The sequence below is a fragment of the Sarcophilus harrisii genome, chromosome 2 (assembly GCF_902635505.1).
Source record: "Sarcophilus harrisii chromosome 2, mSarHar1.11, whole genome shotgun sequence".
Taxonomy (NCBI): Eukaryota; Metazoa; Chordata; class Mammalia; order Dasyuromorphia; family Dasyuridae; genus Sarcophilus; species Sarcophilus harrisii.
Genome location: NC_045427.1, coordinates 162,882,536 through 162,901,848, shown reverse-complemented (window position 1 = coordinate 162,901,848; position 19,313 = coordinate 162,882,536). Strand labels below are relative to the sequence as shown.

At 33.5% G+C, this 19,313-nt stretch overlaps 1 protein-coding gene across 5 annotated transcripts in view; it reads left to right on the top strand.

Moving 5' to 3' along the window:
- PLCB4 (phospholipase C beta 4) overlaps positions 1-19,313 on the top strand; it is a 427,184-nt gene that overhangs the window by 283,358 nt on the left and 124,513 nt on the right. For all 5 annotated transcript variants that reach the window (XM_031951114.1, XM_031951113.1, XM_031951117.1 and 2 more), the window contains 3 exons: positions 802-882; positions 1,451-1,510; positions 2,912-3,055. In XM_031951114.1, the coding sequence (XP_031806974.1) occupies positions 802-882; positions 1,451-1,510; positions 2,912-3,055 (285 nt within the window). The remainder of the gene's footprint in view (positions 1-801; positions 883-1,450; positions 1,511-2,911; positions 3,056-19,313) is intronic.

The window sequence follows — 19,313 nt, the reverse complement described above, 5'->3', positions numbered from 1 at the left end:
CATTTTACCAAATCTATTTTTAAGAAGTAATTGATTTTCTTCAGACAATTTCTGTGTTTCCTTTTCCAAAGCTTTCATTTCCTTTCCCCATTTTTTTCAACTCTCTTTTGAGATACTTTTTGAATTCTTCCAAGAGAGTCTTTTGAGTTGGTTCTAAGGAAGCCATGAAGAGCTCAAAGACCTGTCTATGCTCTGCCATCTTGGCTCCATAACTGCAACAAATTCTGAATGTCAGCCATCTTCTCATAATCAAGAACCTAGATATTCAAATTTTGACTCAAATTTCAAACTAAATCTAGATGAAAAGAGGAAAATTCTTTCATATGCAAATGTTATATGTTTATATATAAACCATATAGAACAAACACTAGGATAATTAACAGAATTTTTCAAATTATTGACTTGCCACCATGTAGTTTTATGTCAAAATCTGCCTAGGCAAGAAAAGAAAGATACCTAGGGATTGATAGCTACTGACTTGTCATTACACTTCTGAATTCACTTTTCTTTATGCTTTTGGTAATGTCATCAAACATTGTAACTGAGTAATAAGAATATCCTCAAACAAGACGTGAAAAAAAATTGGAAAAAGGCCCATATTCAATTCAAATATATTAATTTGATTCTAATAAGGAATGAATGACAGTTAAGTTTTACTTTTAATTTTAGGTTTTAATTGTAACTAATGTTTATTTTTATGATTATAGGAACTTAATATAGATTTTTAGTTCATATTATATTTATATTTTTCTTAAGAAAAGTAAGATAATTCATGAAGAATAATAATTTTTTCTTCAACAGGAATCCTTTGTATTTGAACCTAACTGCCTCTTCAAAGTGGATGAATTTGGTTTCTTTTTGACCTGGAAAAGTGAAGGAAAGGTACAGTAAGATAACAATAAATTGTCTTCAGTTTATATAACAACTAAGTTTTTTAATCCTTTCACTTAGAAAATATTCAAGTCAGTGATTAGCTGATATATGTCAAGCAGGATGTTAAGAGCTATGAGGTATAAAAATAAGCAAAAAGATGGTACCTGTCTCAAGGAGAATATATTTGAAGGAGGGAAGACAACACATAAAAGATAATTGAAGAATGGGAGAGAAAAACGAGAAGTAAGACTATGCCTATATATAAATTATGGGAACTTAAATTCCCTTAACCTGAATTTCAAATTTTAGAATACATAAAATTCTTTGTAGTTTGATACTCATATGCCCCATTTGAAAGTGAAAGTTGTATTTCTTGATTATTTAAGGTGTATGAAAGATATAATCCTCATTTATTTTTTTTTGAAAATTACCTTTTTTCTCACATTAGTTCAGTACCATCATAAGTGCCATTATTATTGGTAACCGTTTGTTGGATATCTAAGATGTTAAGTGCTGTTTAGCAAAAACACACATTACTATAATTCAAGCTTATTATTGCAACTCTCTTTGCTTTCAGGAAGGACAGGTATTAGAGTGCTCCCTCATCAACAGCATTCGTTTTGGATCTGTACCAAAGGTACCCTGTGATTGATTTCTTTTGTTGTTCTTTTTTTTTTTTTTTTAAAGTGCTTAATTTGAAAAGTTACCATGGAATGCATCACCCATTTACTGGGAAAAATAGCACACTTTAGAAATTAGATAAGCTTTAAAATTTGGTTCATTTTAAATTTGTTATTCATAGATGCATCAGAAATTTGTTTGCCTATTAAAAAGAGGACTCCTGGGAGATTTCAGGAGCTGTCTCACTGTTCAAAAAAGATTTTTCTGGTAATTTTCTGTTGAGCATCCAGGATACATTTTCTTTAACTGCAAAATGAATTTGACAACCAGTGTACCACACACCCTATTTTTTTTTTATTTGGCAATGAATACTTCACTACTGGGCTTCATTCAGTTGACATGAAAATTGAAATAGCTTGTATCCATGTCTGTGCACCTGCACACTAAAAGATGTCATTTCATTTTAAAGGCTGGAATATGTTCCTTTCCTCTTAAAGGAAAAATGACAGAGATCATAAACCTACCTTCCAAAGATGAATGTGTTTGAATAAAAGTTGTTTTCATCAATATGTAGATCTCAGAAGAAATTTTTTTTCTTTTAGAGAATATTTCAGTTTTTACACAAAGCACATGGTATTTAATACCTTCTCCATTTCTGACATGGCTTAGTAGATATTTCTTATAATATCAATCTGAACTCTGTAAATATGTTTAACTTTTAAATATGTTCAGGAGACCTATTGTATTTTTGTAAAATGTGTCATGCCCTCACTTTTCTAGTTTTCTAAAACTTTTTGAGTTTTCTCCAGCAACAATATATTTTTCTATTGCCTTTCATATTTCTAATTTTAAAATATCGTAACTTTTAAAGATATAGAAAAACTTATTCTATTTCTTGGGTTACATGACAAATTTTAATCTCTCTTGATTTAACAATGACAGTCAGTTGTGGTAAATTGACATGAATCCTCTAGAATGACTTAGGGACACTATTGAAAAATTTCATAGAGGCTTTTTCTTAACATATTAGCATAAGTAAATTTCATTCAAATGTCTAAACTCTTCACTTGTGTTAGCATTAGGACCAAGAATGACTACATGAAGGAAAGAGATTCTGTGTATAATTGGGAAGTTTGGGGCCCCTACTTTTCAAATAATAACAATATTGTCATATAATGATGATAACTTGTATCTGAGTTGGGGTGTTGGTAGAGTTTTGGGTTATTGAAATGTAAGAAAAACATACATTTTCAAGAAGCACCTAAGAGAGTGATTGGTTTTCCTATATTGGAGGTCTTCAAGTTAAGTCTAAATGACATTTACTACATTGTATGTACATTATTATTCAAAGCTGTTGGGTATAATTAAATTATTCCCTAAGTATTGTGCCATTTAATTAGTTTTCTTTATGAAACAGGATCCCAAAATCCTAGCAGCTCTTGAGGCTTTTGGAAAATCAGAGAGTGATTTGGAGGGAAGGATAGTCTGTGTCTGCAGTGGCACTGACCTGGTGAATATCAGCTTCACTTATATGGTGGCAGAAAATCCAGAAATTGCCAAGGTATGCTACCTTTAAATAATCAATTAAATTAAACAAATAATTAATTAAATAATTAGAAATATGTTTGTATGTATATGTGCTTGTGGATTATTTTTTTTCTTTGCTGGAGTATTTATATAGCAGGTCACATGAAGAAACATTATTTTATATTTATTGTTCATATATCTAGGGCAAATATCACTTAACTTCTTTGGGTTTCTCCTTATCTTTAAAATGTGACATTTATTTCTAAAGTCTCTTCCAGCTTTAAATCTTATGACTTTATCCCATTGAATGTGGGTGTACCACAAGGCTGTCTGGCAGTCTCCTGTGCCTTTTTTTTCTCCCTCTACACTATTTTACTTGGTGAGTTCATGGTTTCGGTTATCATCTTCATGTTGATTATTCATAAGTCTAACTTGCTCAGCCCTGACTTCTCTCCTAATATTGAGATTCATGTCTCTAATTGCCTATAAAACATCTCAAAATGCATATCCCATAGATAGCTTAAATGCAACATATCCAAAACTGAACTCCTTGTATTTTTCCCCCAAATTTTCCCCATTTCTGAGCTGCTTGATTATTGTGGATGCCAACATCCTCCCAGTTTCCCAGACTATCAACCTAAGTGCTATTCTTAATTCTTCACTCTCATCTGTCCATATCTAGTCTATTGCCAAGTCCTCTAGAATTTGCCTTTATAACATCCCTCATTTACACGATCTTTTCTCTTCTGGCACTGCCTCCAGCCTGATATAAGTCCTCATCACCTCATTTCTGAACTATTTCAACAGCCTCTTGGTTGGTTTCCATGCTTTGTGTCCCTTCCCTTTCCAATATATCTTTCACTTATCTTACTAAAACACAAGATTTAACATGTTGCTTCCTATTCTCTATATTAGAGTGGTTCCCTATTACCTCCACAATCAAATATAAAATCCACTTTTGGCTTTTAAAGACTTTTACAACCTGGCTCCCTCCTACCTTTATGGTATTTTTATATTTGACTCTCCACATATTCTGTGATTGTGTAACCCTCCCTCTGTTATGTTCTTCTAAGAAGACGCTCCATCTCCAGACTCCAGGTCTTTTTTTTTAGTATTTCCCAAGCTTGATATTCATCTCCTGGCTCCTCAGGTCTCCCTGAATTCCATCTAATACCCCAAATTTATATGAAAAATTTCCCCAAACCTCTCTTACTTCTCAAGCCTTTTCTTTGTTGATTATCCCCAAATTATCCTCTATATAACTTGTTTCTACATAACTGTTTGTTTGTTGTCGCCACCATTAGGCTGACCAGAATCTCTGAGTTCAGGGACTGTTTTTGCCTTACTTTGTCTTAGCAGTGTCTTGCATATAATAGGAGCTGAATACTTGCACCTGATTGACTGACTGAATGACAGAATCTTAGATTTGGAAAGATCCTCAGAAACTGTTTCATCCCCAATTCAACACCACAGAGAAGGCATTATCCATTATCTCTTTGGTAACTTGCAAAGAGAGGAGCCTCCTCTTCCTTGCATCATTTCATCCCACTTTGGTGTAACTAATTGTTTTCTTCTTTGCAACTTCTACACATTTGTCTAATTATCTCCACTGGAGCCTTCTTCCATTTGAATGTCTTTCAAATACGTGAAGAATAACTATCATATCTCTACTGAATCTGCTCTAGTATCTTTACATTAAACATCCCAATTTCTCCACAAATCCTCATGTGCCATAATCTTGAGAACTTTACCTAAGCTGGTCTCCCTCTTCTGGATGATCTTAATCGCATTTGGTTATTCTTCTCTCTTTCTTGGAGGAGTTTGTCCTTGTATATAGCATGAAATTGAATTTTCCCTTTCTTCTCTATTTAGGTCCACTGAAATCATGTTTAGATTCCCATTGTCAAATAAGAAAGTACTTGTAAAAAGCACTTGTCATAATGCTTTGCACATATTAGGTGCTTTATAAATACTTGTTCCCTTCTCTTCCTTCGAAGATCCAGGAGCCTGACATTTAGTGACCTTTTTTCTTCTGGGATTGTATGTAAGGAGAATGAAGAGCAAGCTACAGCATCACTTAATCTAGAGGGGAGCTCAGAAATTTATACTTTATTTTGTAGAAATTTAGTACATTTCATCTTTTCCAAATGAACAAACTGAGATCCATAGTGACTTGTCCAAAGTTCCAAAGGTACTAATGATAATCATGTTGTTGTTGTCTGTCCTTCATTTTTAAAGAGGGCCAAAGTGTCAAGAAAGTGATGTCATGACTGGCAAGTAAACTGAATTTTAGTGAAGATGGGTTGTGCAAACTCACCAACCTCACTTTAGCCTCTGGAGCCATCTGAGTTTGTCAAGACAATTAGAAATAGCCCTGGATGCAGTAAGAAAGAAAATAGAATTCAGAACTTCACATAGTAACTGATATTCAAAGAGTAAGCATTTTTTTTGTTCGTGTAGCCTCTCAGCTAATGATGATATAATATATTGCAAATGAGCCTAATTGAGTATTCTTTCCACCATATCATGATCTTTGTGGATCATCGCCTTTGTGGGCGATAGTAAGAAACAATGGAGCTTCTTTTTTAAAAGTGTTTTCATTTTCCACATCTATTTTTCATGTAAAGTACTTTTAATAAGACACATTTTGCTGCAATGCTGTGTTACTGATTTACTCTACTTAGAACATTGTGCATACTTTGAATGATTTGCTTAACACTGTTGATCTAAACAAGCAAGGAGGATGAAGCTTTTTTCTTTATACAATTAAATTGTGCGTCTTTCTAAAGAAGATGCATTATTCCTTTTTTCTGCAGTTTTGCTGTAAATATCTTCTCACTCTGTAGTTGCCACAGAAACATTTATATTTTCAAAATGCACATTGACCACTTCCAGAATATTATATATGTTATTGAGGTACAAATGACTAGGTATTTCAGTCTTAAAAAAATTAGCCTTTGTATATGTTTACAATCTTTCTTGCTGTCCTTGCTAAAATTTCATCTTGTATGACAAATCTTTCCCAATCAGTTTTAATTCTAGTGTTTCCATCTTTTGGTTATATCCAATTTATCTTACATATAGCTTATTTGTACATTTTTGTTTATATGTTATCTTTCCCATGTGATTGTGAGTTCCTTAAAAGGAAGGACTTTTGTCTTTTGCCTTTCTTTGTTTCCTCAGGACTTAACTCAGTACCTAGTACGTAGTAAGGATTTATCAAATGCTTATGGACTCACTGACTATAGCAGTGACAAAGGTGAACATTTCAAAGAAATAGGGATAAAAGAGTCACCAGAAATCATCAGTTTCAGGAATTCTTTACCTGAGCTTATGGACTGTATTTTAACTGTATGCCAATATATATTTTCCTTTGTAATCTTCTTTGTATTTTATTTAATGCATTTAAAGTTATTATTTTGAGAAGGGGGTTGTAGGCATCTCTAGTCATAAACAATATTAGAACCCCAATCCTCATCATTGCCTCAATATGCCCCAATAGAATGCATCCTCATTATTTTACAGGTGAGAAAACTGAATTTCATAAAGTCAAGGAACATTTGGGGCATTAGAACCCCGAGTAATCCATGATGCTATACACACTGAATAAATATAGCCCCGAAAGTAAAAATCATTACTTTTTAATACAATTTCTACTCTCCTGGAATCTAATTTCTATCAGTCCTCAAGTATTTTTAGACAGATATAATAAATCGCTAAATCTTGCTGTAGCCTCTTATGTTGATAAGAAGTTGATAAAAAGAGAAATTGGCATGAGTTGAAGTAGTAAGAAAAGATGTCCTGGTAAAGGTTGAGGAAAGTACTTCAAGTACAAGAACCAGTATGAGTAAAGTTTTTTGAATGGGGTGATAAAAAGGCATCCAAGCAAAAATAACCAATCTGAATGAGATGGACAGTAATGAATGAATTTTAAATCCTAAAATGAAAGCTAATGTTAAACTCCCTTTATTCTAATATCCAGCAGGGAACTGATGCATCTAACTTTGTGCCTAATACAAGGCATAGCCCATAGGAGGTGCTTAATGATCAGCCAACATAACCCTGGAAAGAACAAGATGGAGTCACTCCACTACTTCTGGATGCAGTAGATCATGGTGAATTCTAAGAGAAGTAGCATGGACCCCAACTCTGTACCCTCACTAAATGAAATGTCCCTGTCTCAATTTTCTCTTCTATAAAATGGAGATAATAATAGTTTCTACCTCCTAGGACTGTCATGAGGATCAAATAAGATAACATTGGTAAAGCACTCAGCACAATTCCTGGCAATCCTATATGTTATTTATTATTATCATCATCATCATTATTATTTGTCTACTGTGTCTTGCCATCTCTGAGCCATAACTTATATTATTACTTGGCCTAAAAGAACTTCCTTTTTGCCTATTGAATTCTTAATTCTCATCCATTAATATCCAATTAATAATGTGAGGAAAAATTCCTAATAATAAAAAACTCTTCAGGAATGGAGTGAACTACTTTAGGAAATAGTTTGTTGAAGACGACACTGGAGCTCTTCAAACCAAAGCTTGGTGATTACTTGTCAGGAGTGTCATTCTTTTCCAGGAATGATCAGACTTGAAACTCTGGTTCTGCAGTTGATTGCATGTTGACTTCCTCCTTAGAATGTGAGCTTTTTGAGGGCAGCAGCTATGTTGGTTTTGCTTCTCTTTGTATCCTCAGCACTTAGCAGAGTGCCTTGAACATAATAAGTGCTTCATATTGGCTAACTGACTGGATATGAGGTTAGTGGCTCTACATGTGTAACATATGGAGGATGAAAATTTTACAGAACCATAAGACTGATCTTTTTGAACCTAGTGCTTGACAGTTAAAGGAGATGAACAGTGGAGTACCATTGGTCATTGTGGGAACTTTTATCCTCAGTGCTCTTGAACCTTAAGCTTTTCAAAAAAAAATCAGTAGATAGGTCAGCCTCTAGAAAGTGTTACTTAATCACTTCCTCCTCAGGATTTTATATTTCACTAATTTATAAATGAGCAGTTTCACAGATATTACTCCCAGAGTGCCAAATGGGCAAACATTACACATTACAACATTGACTTGTCAGTGACTGACTCTTGGTTTGGTGTCTGTGAAGAAGTTATTGGCTACTAACTTTTTATGATGGCAACAATCTATACACAAATTCAGTAACTTGTTTTTTAAAGGAAAAATTATACAGATATTTTGACTTCTTAATCACATTTAATATTTTTATCTCAAAGCTTATCTTTCCAATCACTGCACTTATTCTGCTCATTTAGTATCTCTGACAGAGTACTAAATTACCATAAGAAGAAGGTATATTTTAAAAATACACTTAGGTTTAATTACCTTTAGCTGTGATACTAGCAGAATTCATAAATGAAACAAGGTCAGATGTGGTGAATAATGTATTAGAGCATATAATAAGTCTTGGATGATACTTGGATGCTTCAATGACATCGTTCATCTTTTAGAAGAGTATCATAGGTTGATAAACATCCTAGAATAGAGTATATTCACATGTAAAATCATAATCTGATCAGCAGGGAAACTGAGTCTGTTCATTAATCTTGGGCTCTACCTACACTTAAAACCAGTTTAGCCATTTTGACTTTCTTGGTGAAAATGGTTGTTCCCCCACACACTTTCAATTGATTGTATGTCTACAAACATAGATTCATAGTTTTAGAATTGAAAGTAACTTCAAAGATCAAGTGTTACATCCACCTTCTCCCTATTTCTTAAATGAAGAAATGGAAGCGCATTTGAGGCTTACCCAAGATTACTCAGGTTTTAAGTGATTAAACCAGGGTTTTATCTGAAATCCTGATGTCATTTGAAAGTAGTCTATTCATTGTACCATACTGCCTCCTAATGTTAGTACAGCTTCTATTAATGTTTCTATTAAATGTCTTAATGCTGCAAAAATAAAAATCAAAACATTGATATTTTGGGTTTTAGTGATCACATTCTACTACTATTGCTTAATGAGTTTTCAGTCAATTAAATGCTTAAATTCTTAGTTTAGGGTTTTTCCCCCCAATAAGTGAACCGTCTTAAGCTGGACTTCCCTTGATCTCTTGTAGAACAGTTATAATTATGGTAATACTGATTCCTTCCTAACTCTCATCCCGCCAAGTATTCAAATGCAACCTGGACTATTTCTTATATAAGTCTATTCTATGTATAATTATGATCTAGGAGAGAGGTAATAGGTTATAGCACATGAAAAGCTGGTCTTGCAGCCAGAAAAACCAGGATTCAAAGCACTGGCTGTGGAACTTTGGCTACCTCCCAGTGCCTTATATATCTGTCTAAAACTATAAGTTTGCAGCTGGATATATTTGCATTTGCCTTTAAATCCCAATTACTGGAAAGGCCAAATATGGGGATTCTTTGTGTTCCAGAGTTCTGAGCCACAGTAACATAAAAAATCCAGTGGATGTCCACACTAAATTCAGCACCAATAGAGGGCTCCCTTAGCAGCAGAATACCAAGCCAAGGAGGGTTGGGCTAGTCTACTTTGAAAAAAAACAGAGCAAATTTAAAGTTTCTGTGTCAATCAAACCTATAAGTGGCTTCCAGCTTGGCTAAGACAGGGAGTTCAGTCATGTTTTTCAAGTGTGTCCAACTCTGTGACCCCATTTAAGGTTTTCTTGGCACAGATACTGCAATGATATACCATTTTCTTCTCCAATTCATATTCCAGTTGAGGAAATTGAGGCAAAAAGGTCAGTAAATGTCTGAGGCCAGATTTGAACTCAGGAAAAGGAATTTTCCTGATTTCAGGCCTAGTACTGTATCCATTGCACTGCCTAACTGACCCAGACAGTGAGATCCAGTCTCAAAAAATAATTAAATTAACAAAGAAAGGACATAAGTAGATAGATACAGACAAATAATAAATGAAAGAGCAGATAGATTGAGAGACACAATTAAATAATAATAGATATATTAATCAATAAATGAGTTAGCAGATAGATGATAGGCAGATAAATGGATAGAAAGATAGACAGATGATAAATGGATCACAAATTGCAGAAAAAGTGCCAGCCTATTCTAGAATAAGGATTTCCTTATAAATGATTCCCTTTATCAGTGAAATCACAGGTCCGGGCCTTATACTTATTCCTATAATAGTTACCACTAATGGTACAGCCTTCTGCTGGGATGCTTTGGCAGTGAGATACACATAACTTTACTACACATGTGAAAGATAATAATTCATTATCCTTTGAATTAGTAAATTCCAAAGAACAAGAGCACTTTAGAGTAGGAGGACTTTAAATGACAGATTCTTACCTCCTCATTTCACAGGTGACCATCAGAGAGGCAAAATGGAGGCATTGGGATTGAATTCCATTTTCCTAGTTGCCAGTTCAGGGTCTCTAAGGTCAAAGTAAATCTAACTCTCTTGATCAGTCTTAAAAAATTATCTTAACTTGAGGGAAGGAAGATGTGGTTAATTCATGAAAGAAAATCAAAATGCTTTAACTACTTTACTGTACAAATAAATTAATCACTTAACATTTTAAAACCTCCTTTTTAAAAATTTGGAGTTCATCTTTAAGCCCTACATTTAAAACCAAAAGGGAATATTATGCCATACTTATATAAATGAATGACTTTGTTACACTTCACTACTTTTTGGAGATAAGATTTAAAAAAAAACATTAGTAGAAATATATAACTGACCCTTTTCCTGTTCAAACCACAATTACAACCTACCTTCCACTTCTATAAAAGCGGTCCATTTTATGTGTCCTGTGCTTTTAACCTTCCTGAGTACAGAATGGAAAATGTGATTACCTTTTCCTTGTTCATATGGGTGTTATGATTAAGCAAAATGATCCTCATCAAGCCTCACAGTTTCTCAGAAAAGAGACGGCAAATAAATGCAAAGTATCATTTTGTCTGCATCCCTTGTGATAATGAAAATTCTTATGTTTTTATGATTCAAAGAGAAGGCATAAAAAACAACAGTGTATAAGAGAAAGGTATAAAAATGCCTTATTTGTTCTCTCATTATTTATTCCCTTTCATTTATCTGCTTAATTATTCAAATAGACTGGTGTTAATTTAGACATATATATGTATATGTGTGTTTACAAACAGTTCTCACTTTATATAAATTCACATTATACAAATTCAACTTTACATAAAGAATTCTGAAACAAATATACATTTCCTCAAAACTCTTATGTTTATTATAGAATACGATGGTCATTCTCCATTCCCTCAATTTGATGTTCTTTGGCTCCCCACTCCCCACCCCACCTCACCAAAAAAATCCTAAGTAAATCTCCCAAGTGAAAGCAGAAGAATGGATCTGATCTAGTATTTGCCTTGAGACCTTCTGTGCTGAGAGAGGAGACCTTGGCCCATTTCACCCACTGTCTGTCTTCAGCTATCAGGTGTCTGACCCTGGCCCCATGTGTTGGTCCTCTCCTGTGTCCTTATCTGACTCCCATGTGTTCTTCCTCCTTCCACCTTTGCTGCTCCCATATGTTGTTCCTCTCACTTTCAGCCAGGACCCCACCTGTTTCTCCTCCTGCTCTCTTTTCTCTGTTCCTGGCATCTGATTCATGTGCTGGCTCCTCCTTCCATGAGCCTATGGCCTCCTTTCTTTCTGCCTCCCTCACTTCCTCCATCCCTTCCCTATGTCAACAGGCAAAATCATATTATATAAAATAACTAAAGGTATGCTGGAACTGTCCTCTTAAGGAAAGCACTGTTGATGTCTGTGGGTATATGTGTGTGATGTATGTATATAGAGAGAAATATACAAAAAGCTATTAGAAGGCCCTTCTAGTTAAGCTATTATTTCTCTGGAAAGAGGCTTGGCCAAATTCTAAATCCAGATTTTGCATTTTTTTTCATTCCACTTAATATCTTTGCTCATGAGCTTAAAGGAAAAAGTACAACTCTAAAAAAGACTGGGAAAATTATTTTTGGACAGTCTTTAGATTGAGTAAATGTCATACAACACTAGCTGACAGGAAAAACAGATATGGGATTCCACAATGTTATTTTTAGAATCACTTTTCAGGATAAAACTGGACTTTAATGGAGAACCCATGACAATACTGAAGGTTTTAATGCTAGTGCTTTGGCCTCCTTCCAAAGTAGATAATTATATTCTGCTTACCCAAATCCTTCCTAAGATCCTCATTGGTGAATTCAACTTGAATTTCCTCTCCTTAAAAGCCTTCTGGTTTTATATATTGGTGTCACATTGCAGCCACATATATTCAGGATGCTTAAGGGAGAATGGATGAATGAGTGATCTTGATATCCAGCTGTGGCCTACTCTTCTAAGAATAAAAAAGTACCATGTAAGAAAATCATTTATTGTACTTGGTTTTTAAATTCCTATAATATATTCCTATGCCTATAGCTTTTCCATGAGCTATGGAAAGCATTCAAAATAAAAAAGTCAGCATTTAATATGTATTATTCATCTGCCCATTTCATTAGTTTAAAAAGCCACTCTGCTTTCTTGTTTTTGTTTTTCTTATTTCCAAATGCAACCAAGTCCATACAATCTTGATGTCTGGAAAATTAAGTAGGATTCAGATGTCTTTTTATTATGTTGCAGCAGCAGTTAAGATCAAACTGAAATCACAGGTTCACTCTAGACAAAATTGAGATGTAGTCCTCTTTTGAAAAACAAAAGCCTTCAAGTGGAACTTTATAATTTTATGTCGTTTCATCTTCCTTTATCCAGAAAAATTGCCATTACAAGATTCTATCAAATATTTGTATGGAATTAAACAATTTCCATAGTGCTTATTATACATTGTACAAATTGCAAATGACTATTGAGCTTTCTAAGTGGGATTTTCCAATAAAATTATCCAGATAATTTATAAAAATACCACAGAAATGAAATTTTAATGGAATTTGTTTCTCTGCATATTTAAATTGACATTGGAGGAATCTCATTTTAACAAAGTTGATGAAATATCAAAATTGAGTTATCTTCCTAGATCACTGCCTTGTCCTGGAAGAGGGGCTTGAGTGGCTCAGTGAAGCTATGATATATACCATGCAGCTTCACTTAAGATGAACAGGTCATAGTAGAGAATTCTAACAAAGGATTCAGTGGAGAAGTAAACAATAAACTACTCCATTAATTTTGCCAAGAAAACCCCATGGACAAAACTAAAATGATTAAAGAAATGACATTGGAACATTAACTCCTCAGGTCGGAAGGTGTCCAGCATATTACTGGCATAGGGTTCAAGACCACTACAATCCCAAAGCATTAATACTAATGAATTGGTTGGACCAAAGTCAAAAAGAAGTTCTATAGATATGTTCAGTGACAAAAGTCCAGTGTTGCAAAGATCAGAATTATATAGTAGCATGAAATGTAAGTTCTATGAATCAAGTTAGGCTATATGTGGTCATATAGGCAATGGAAAGATTAAGTGTATACATCTTGGGTATCATTAACTTAAATTAATGGGAATTAAATTCAAGCAATCACTGCATATACTACTGTGGAAGGAATTCCTTAGAAGAAATGGCAGTATCTCTTTAGTTAATAAATGGCTGAGAAAATCAATACTGCAGTTTAACTTTCTTTCACAACATATCCAATATGGAAATATGTTAAACATGTTTATACATACATAACATATCAGATTACTTTACTCTGTCTTGGGGAGGAGGGAGTAAAAAATCTGGAATTAAAAATCTTACAAAAATTAATAGTGAAAACTATTTTAACATGTAATTGAAAAAAGCAAAATCTTATTAAGCAAAATAAAGGAAAAAAATCAAGATCCAGAGCTGATTGTGGCTCAGATCATGAACCTCTCATTGCAAAATTCAGACTCTAATTTAAGAAAGTAGAGGAAACCATCATACAATAAGAGTATGACATAAATAATATCCTTTATGAATATGAAGTGGAGGTAATGAATATAATTAAGAGATTAGATCTGCTAGATAGATGCCCGAAGAACTGTGGACAGAGGTTCATTGAAGAAGCAACAACAAAAAATATTCCAAAGAAACAGGAGAACAAGAAAGCAAAATGGATGCCTAAAAAGGTTTTCCAAGGAGCTGAGAAAGAAACAAAAAAAGCAAAAGGGAAAAGGGAAAGGGGCTGCATTGAGTTGGATGCAGAATTCCAAAAAATGATGAGAGATAAGAATACATCCTTATATAAGCAATGAAAAGAAATAGAAGAAAACAGACATCTTAGAGAATGAAGTCAAGTGGGCTTTAGAAAGTATTACTAATAATAAGGATAGTGAAGGTGATAAAATTCCAGTTGAACTATTTAAATCCATAACAAATATTGCTATTAAAGAACTGCACTCAATATGCCAACAAATTTGGAAAATTCAATAGTGGCCATCAGATTGAAAAAAAATTATTTTACATACCAAACATAAAGAAGGATAATACCAAGAAATGTTCAAATTACCAAACAGTTAAACTCATTTCACATAAAAGAAAGATTATACTTATGATTCTGCTAATTAGACTTTAGTAATAAGTGAACTGAGAATTATCAGAAAAGCAGGGTTTTTAAAGAAATAGAGGAATTAGAGACCAAATTGCCAACATTCACCATAATATGGAGAAATCAAGGGAGTTCCAGAAAAAACATCTACTTCTGTTTGACTGTCTCCACTAAAAAGTTTATGTGGATCACTACAAAATGTGACACGTGCACAAAGAGAAGGTAGTACTAAATCATCTTACTTGTCCCTGAGGAACCTGTATACAGGCCAAGAAGCAACAGTTAGAACCAAATATGGAATAACTTGGTTGGTTTAAAATCGGCAAAGGAGCATGACAAGACTATATGGATCGCGTTAATAATTTAACTTATATGCAGAGTATATCATATGAAATGCCAGTCTGGCTGAATCAAAAGCTAGAGAAAAGTTTCTGGGAGAAAGAGCAACAATCTCAGATATGCAGATGATACCACTGTGAAGGCAGAAAGTGAAGAGGATTGAGAAGCCTCTTGATGAAGGTGAAGGAAGAATATAAAAGCTGACTTGATGATTGTCATAAAAAAAAAAACCCAAACCCAAAATCTTGGCAACTTTTTTATCCTATCACCTTGTGGAAAATAGAGGGAAAAGAAATGGAAGCAGTGTCAAATTTTATCAGTGTCAAATTCTTGGACTCAAAGAGTCCAAGTTGATGGTGACTAAAATTCCAAAATTTAAAGATGCTTCTTGAAAGACAAGTTATGAAAAATCCAGACAGCATACTAAACCACAAGAGATATCACTGCGCTGACAAAGGTTCATCTGGTCAAAGATGTGTGTTTTTTTTTGTATGACTATAAGAGTTGTGCTATAAGGTCTATAAGGAAAGCTGAGTGCCATAAAAATGATACTTTTGAATTGTAGTATTGAAAAAAAATTGAGAATCCCTTGAGCAACAAGGTGATCGAATAATAATTCAAGAAAATAATTCAGATTATTCACTAGAAAGTCAAATACCAAAGCTGAAGTTTAAGTACTTTGATCAAATGAGAAGACAGCACTCATTGGAAAAGATGTTAGGAAAGGTTAAAGACAAAAGGAAAATGGGATAGCAGAAACTGAGATAGATAATTAGTGTCATAGAAACAACTTTAACTTGGATGGGCTTTGGGAGATAATATTCATAGTGACATGAAATCCATGCAATTATGAAGAATCAGATACAAATAAATAGCAACAACATCCACAAAATTGAGTAACTGAATTTAAATTGCAGATGGATGAAAAGGGATTTCAACTTCATATTCTTTCCTTTGTTGTGATTTAGTGGTTGTTAAAATAAAAAGAGACCTATATTCTTTCCATAACTTTTACCCACCTTATTCTGGTAACTATTATCCTCCCTCCCTCAGTATTTCTTCTCTTCTATTTCAATACATTTAGAGGAATCCAAACAAGATTTTATTAATTATAGCAAAAGCCCCATGGAGAGAGACTTACAAATCAAATTGTTCCATTGTGCTCTCTGTTTAATAGAATTCTCTGAAATCAGGCCTGCAAAATGATGTTTCTTTGGGATAATTTCTTACTGATAATAATACTTTGATTAAGTAGAACTCTATCTTAAAAGAACATTGGTTGAGGTGAAATTTTAAATATTAGCTGCTGAAATGTGATATCTGGTATTTATATTATAATTTTTCCAAAAATACTAAGGAGTTTTGGAATGCAGGTATATGAAACTGTACTAAAACTAAGTCTCTTTAATGTCAGTAATCTATTGCCAAGATAGCCTGAGGTCCATCAGAAAGCAAATGTGTGCATAGTATGATGTTATAATCCCAACATAAGACACTTGAGAAATTCTCTGAGATTGTTTCTTTATCTGTGAAATGTGCGTAATTATCTTGCACTATCTATCTTACAAGGTCCCTGTGCATATAGAAATATGAAGTACTGCATAAATTTGAATTATTTTTATTGTTGTGTTGCTATATATACATGAATTAAAAGACTTACTTCCCATCATAAATTAATTTATAATCTATTTGAAGAGATAGTATGAAATGATCAGTGAATGAGATGACTTTGATGAAAACAATACAAGTATTAATTAACAAATAATTTCTTAAATTCTGGGTACAAACCAACATGTAGTTGGTAAAACATGAGTTTTAGAGAAGGATAAGATCAATGTGGGTTGAGATTTCATGGCACACAATATGGAGGATATGGGTCCTCAACTAGACTTGAAAGGAAATGTGGAGTTTCTGTTATTAGAAGTGAGAAGGTAGGACATTTCTGAAAGTAAGAGTGAATAAGGCATAAATAGGGATTGTAATAAGTGACTTGGATACAGCAAAGAAACTTTACTGAGAAATAGAAAAAAAATATCATTAGCTAGATAAATTAGGAAATTTTTCTTATCCTCAAGCTCCAATTTGCTGATTATTTCAGCAATTTTATTGTTAAAAAATACAGTTATCTATTTAAAGATGAATCCCATCAATCAATAGAAAAGAAGAAACCACCGAAAGTTTTCAAACAAGAGAATGAAAGATATGAGAAAAGTATTGGGGAAAATTAAAAAGATATTGGTATATAAAATGAACTGAAAGGAAGATGAATTCCAAGAGACCTGACAAATAGAGTCTACTATGTGTAAGGCATCATATTAGGCAGTGAGATACAAACAACATCCACAACAAAAAATATATGTAGTCTCTGCTTCCAAAAAACTTAATTTATCATATTGTTATCATATTATATAGCAAGCTAGGTGAGAGTTATTAGGCATCTGACCTAGGCAAGTCACATGATTCTTTGAAGTGTCTACATCAAACTCTTAACATTGGCTTAGAAAACAGAAAATTGTTTTTTGCTTTTTTTTAAATAGTAACACTTATTTTAGAAAGTAATGGAGACAGTTTTCCACCCAGTATAGAGTTGGACTGACTGCTAATTAACGAAAATATTTTTACTTTATCCTTCAAAACTATATCTTCATATTTCTCTGAGCTTTTCAGGTAAAGAGATTTGCAGAATTGGTTTGTCTTTTTGTTTTCAATTATTTCTATATTAAATCTATAAAAATATAGCTTTGTTACAATGAAGAAATGAATCAGTGAATGTATTGTCTGTATATTCATCAGCTTTTAATGCCCAGTCCTTTCAGTAGGCGATAATCCTCTTGCTAAATAACAATAATTAGACTCATTTGTTTTTATCTCTGGGTTCAATTTGGAAGCCATTCATTAAATTGCCTTGTTTTTCATGACCCTGAACCTAGACAAAACTGTGAAATTGATAAATTTACTTTTCCTAGTTTCCCACTATCCATTAAAGGCTCTTTTGTATTTGCTAAGCTTACTCTTCCTTGATGCTGTGCAGATTCTTACCCCATTTATTCTATCTTTCTGTTAGCTCCCCAGAAGCCTTTATTCCAGTGTTTTGCCATATCTCTTTATGTTACTATTTTATCCTCTCTTTTCTTCTCTCTTTCTTCATCAAAATTATTACTCCTTAGATCTCAGCTAATTAGTTGTTAGAAAATGAATTGAGTTAGGTTTGAATGATTGATAGGTACTGAATATATTTGACCTTAGTTATTTGTATTTTTAACATCTTATTCATTCATTCAAGAGTTATTTATTATAGAATTACATAATCGTAGAGTTAAAAAGACATTATGTAAGCCTTCCCAAAATCATATCAAATATTGAGGATTTACCATATTCAAAGCACTATTAGCAGTATCTTATCCTCAAGGAGGATAGGATATCCTGTAGCATTTAAGTAATATAACAAGACTATCTGTGATTAACTGTCCAAAGGATGAAGATAGATGATAACTTTTAAAAGAGTTAGGAAAAAAGGATATCAATGGGTACTAAATGGAAGCAGTTAAATAAACTAATGGATAGAGTAGTAGACAGAGTTAGGAAGGCCTGGGTTCAAATTCTATCTTAGATGTTTATTTGCTAAATTCTCAGCTTTAGTTTCTTCATCTATAAAATAGGGATTATAATAAATAACATCTATATTACTGATATTATCGTGAGAGTCAAACATGGAATTAATATATTTCAAATGTTTTGCAAACATCAAAATGTCATATTTTAGTATTATTTTAATAATGTTGAAATTCAAGGAAGGCCTCATATCTTCTGGAAGATATGAGGATGAGTTAGAATATCAAAGATAAGCTATTTCTAGATGAATTATGAAAGTGAGCACCACAAGCATCCTGGCAGAATGGGTGGATGAGAACAATTTGTTCCAGTGGCCTTGAAGGCAGATGTGGAGTGCTTAGAACATGGTCAGATGTCAAAGTAGCTGATATTTTCCATTGCATCCTGGGCCACTGTCAGTCATCCTGACTTCTGTTCTGCCCCTAGATTTCGATCACTTTGAGAGAGAGTGAGGTTGATGACTTTGCACAACTCTGCCTCACACACAAGTCAAGACATCACCCTATGATGGCATTGGTTCTCTTTGAAAACAAGGGATTTGCAACAATTACAATAACCACAAGGCTACTAGGAAGTTCTGGAATGTTTTGAATGGCAGAAGGGAGTTGCATATCACTGAAATTGCATTTTAGAGATATCTATATGCACAATGTATTGCAGGAAATCAGTAAAGAGGTTGTTGAGATAGTCTACATATGGAATGATGGTGTCTCAAACATAGAATAGTGGCAATGGAAATAGAAAGTAGCAAATATAAATCCCATTTCAAGAGAGGAAAAGATTTGCTGTTGGTATAAAGGGATTTTACGCGTGTGTGTGTGTGTGTGTGTGTGTGTGATAAAATACAGGGAAT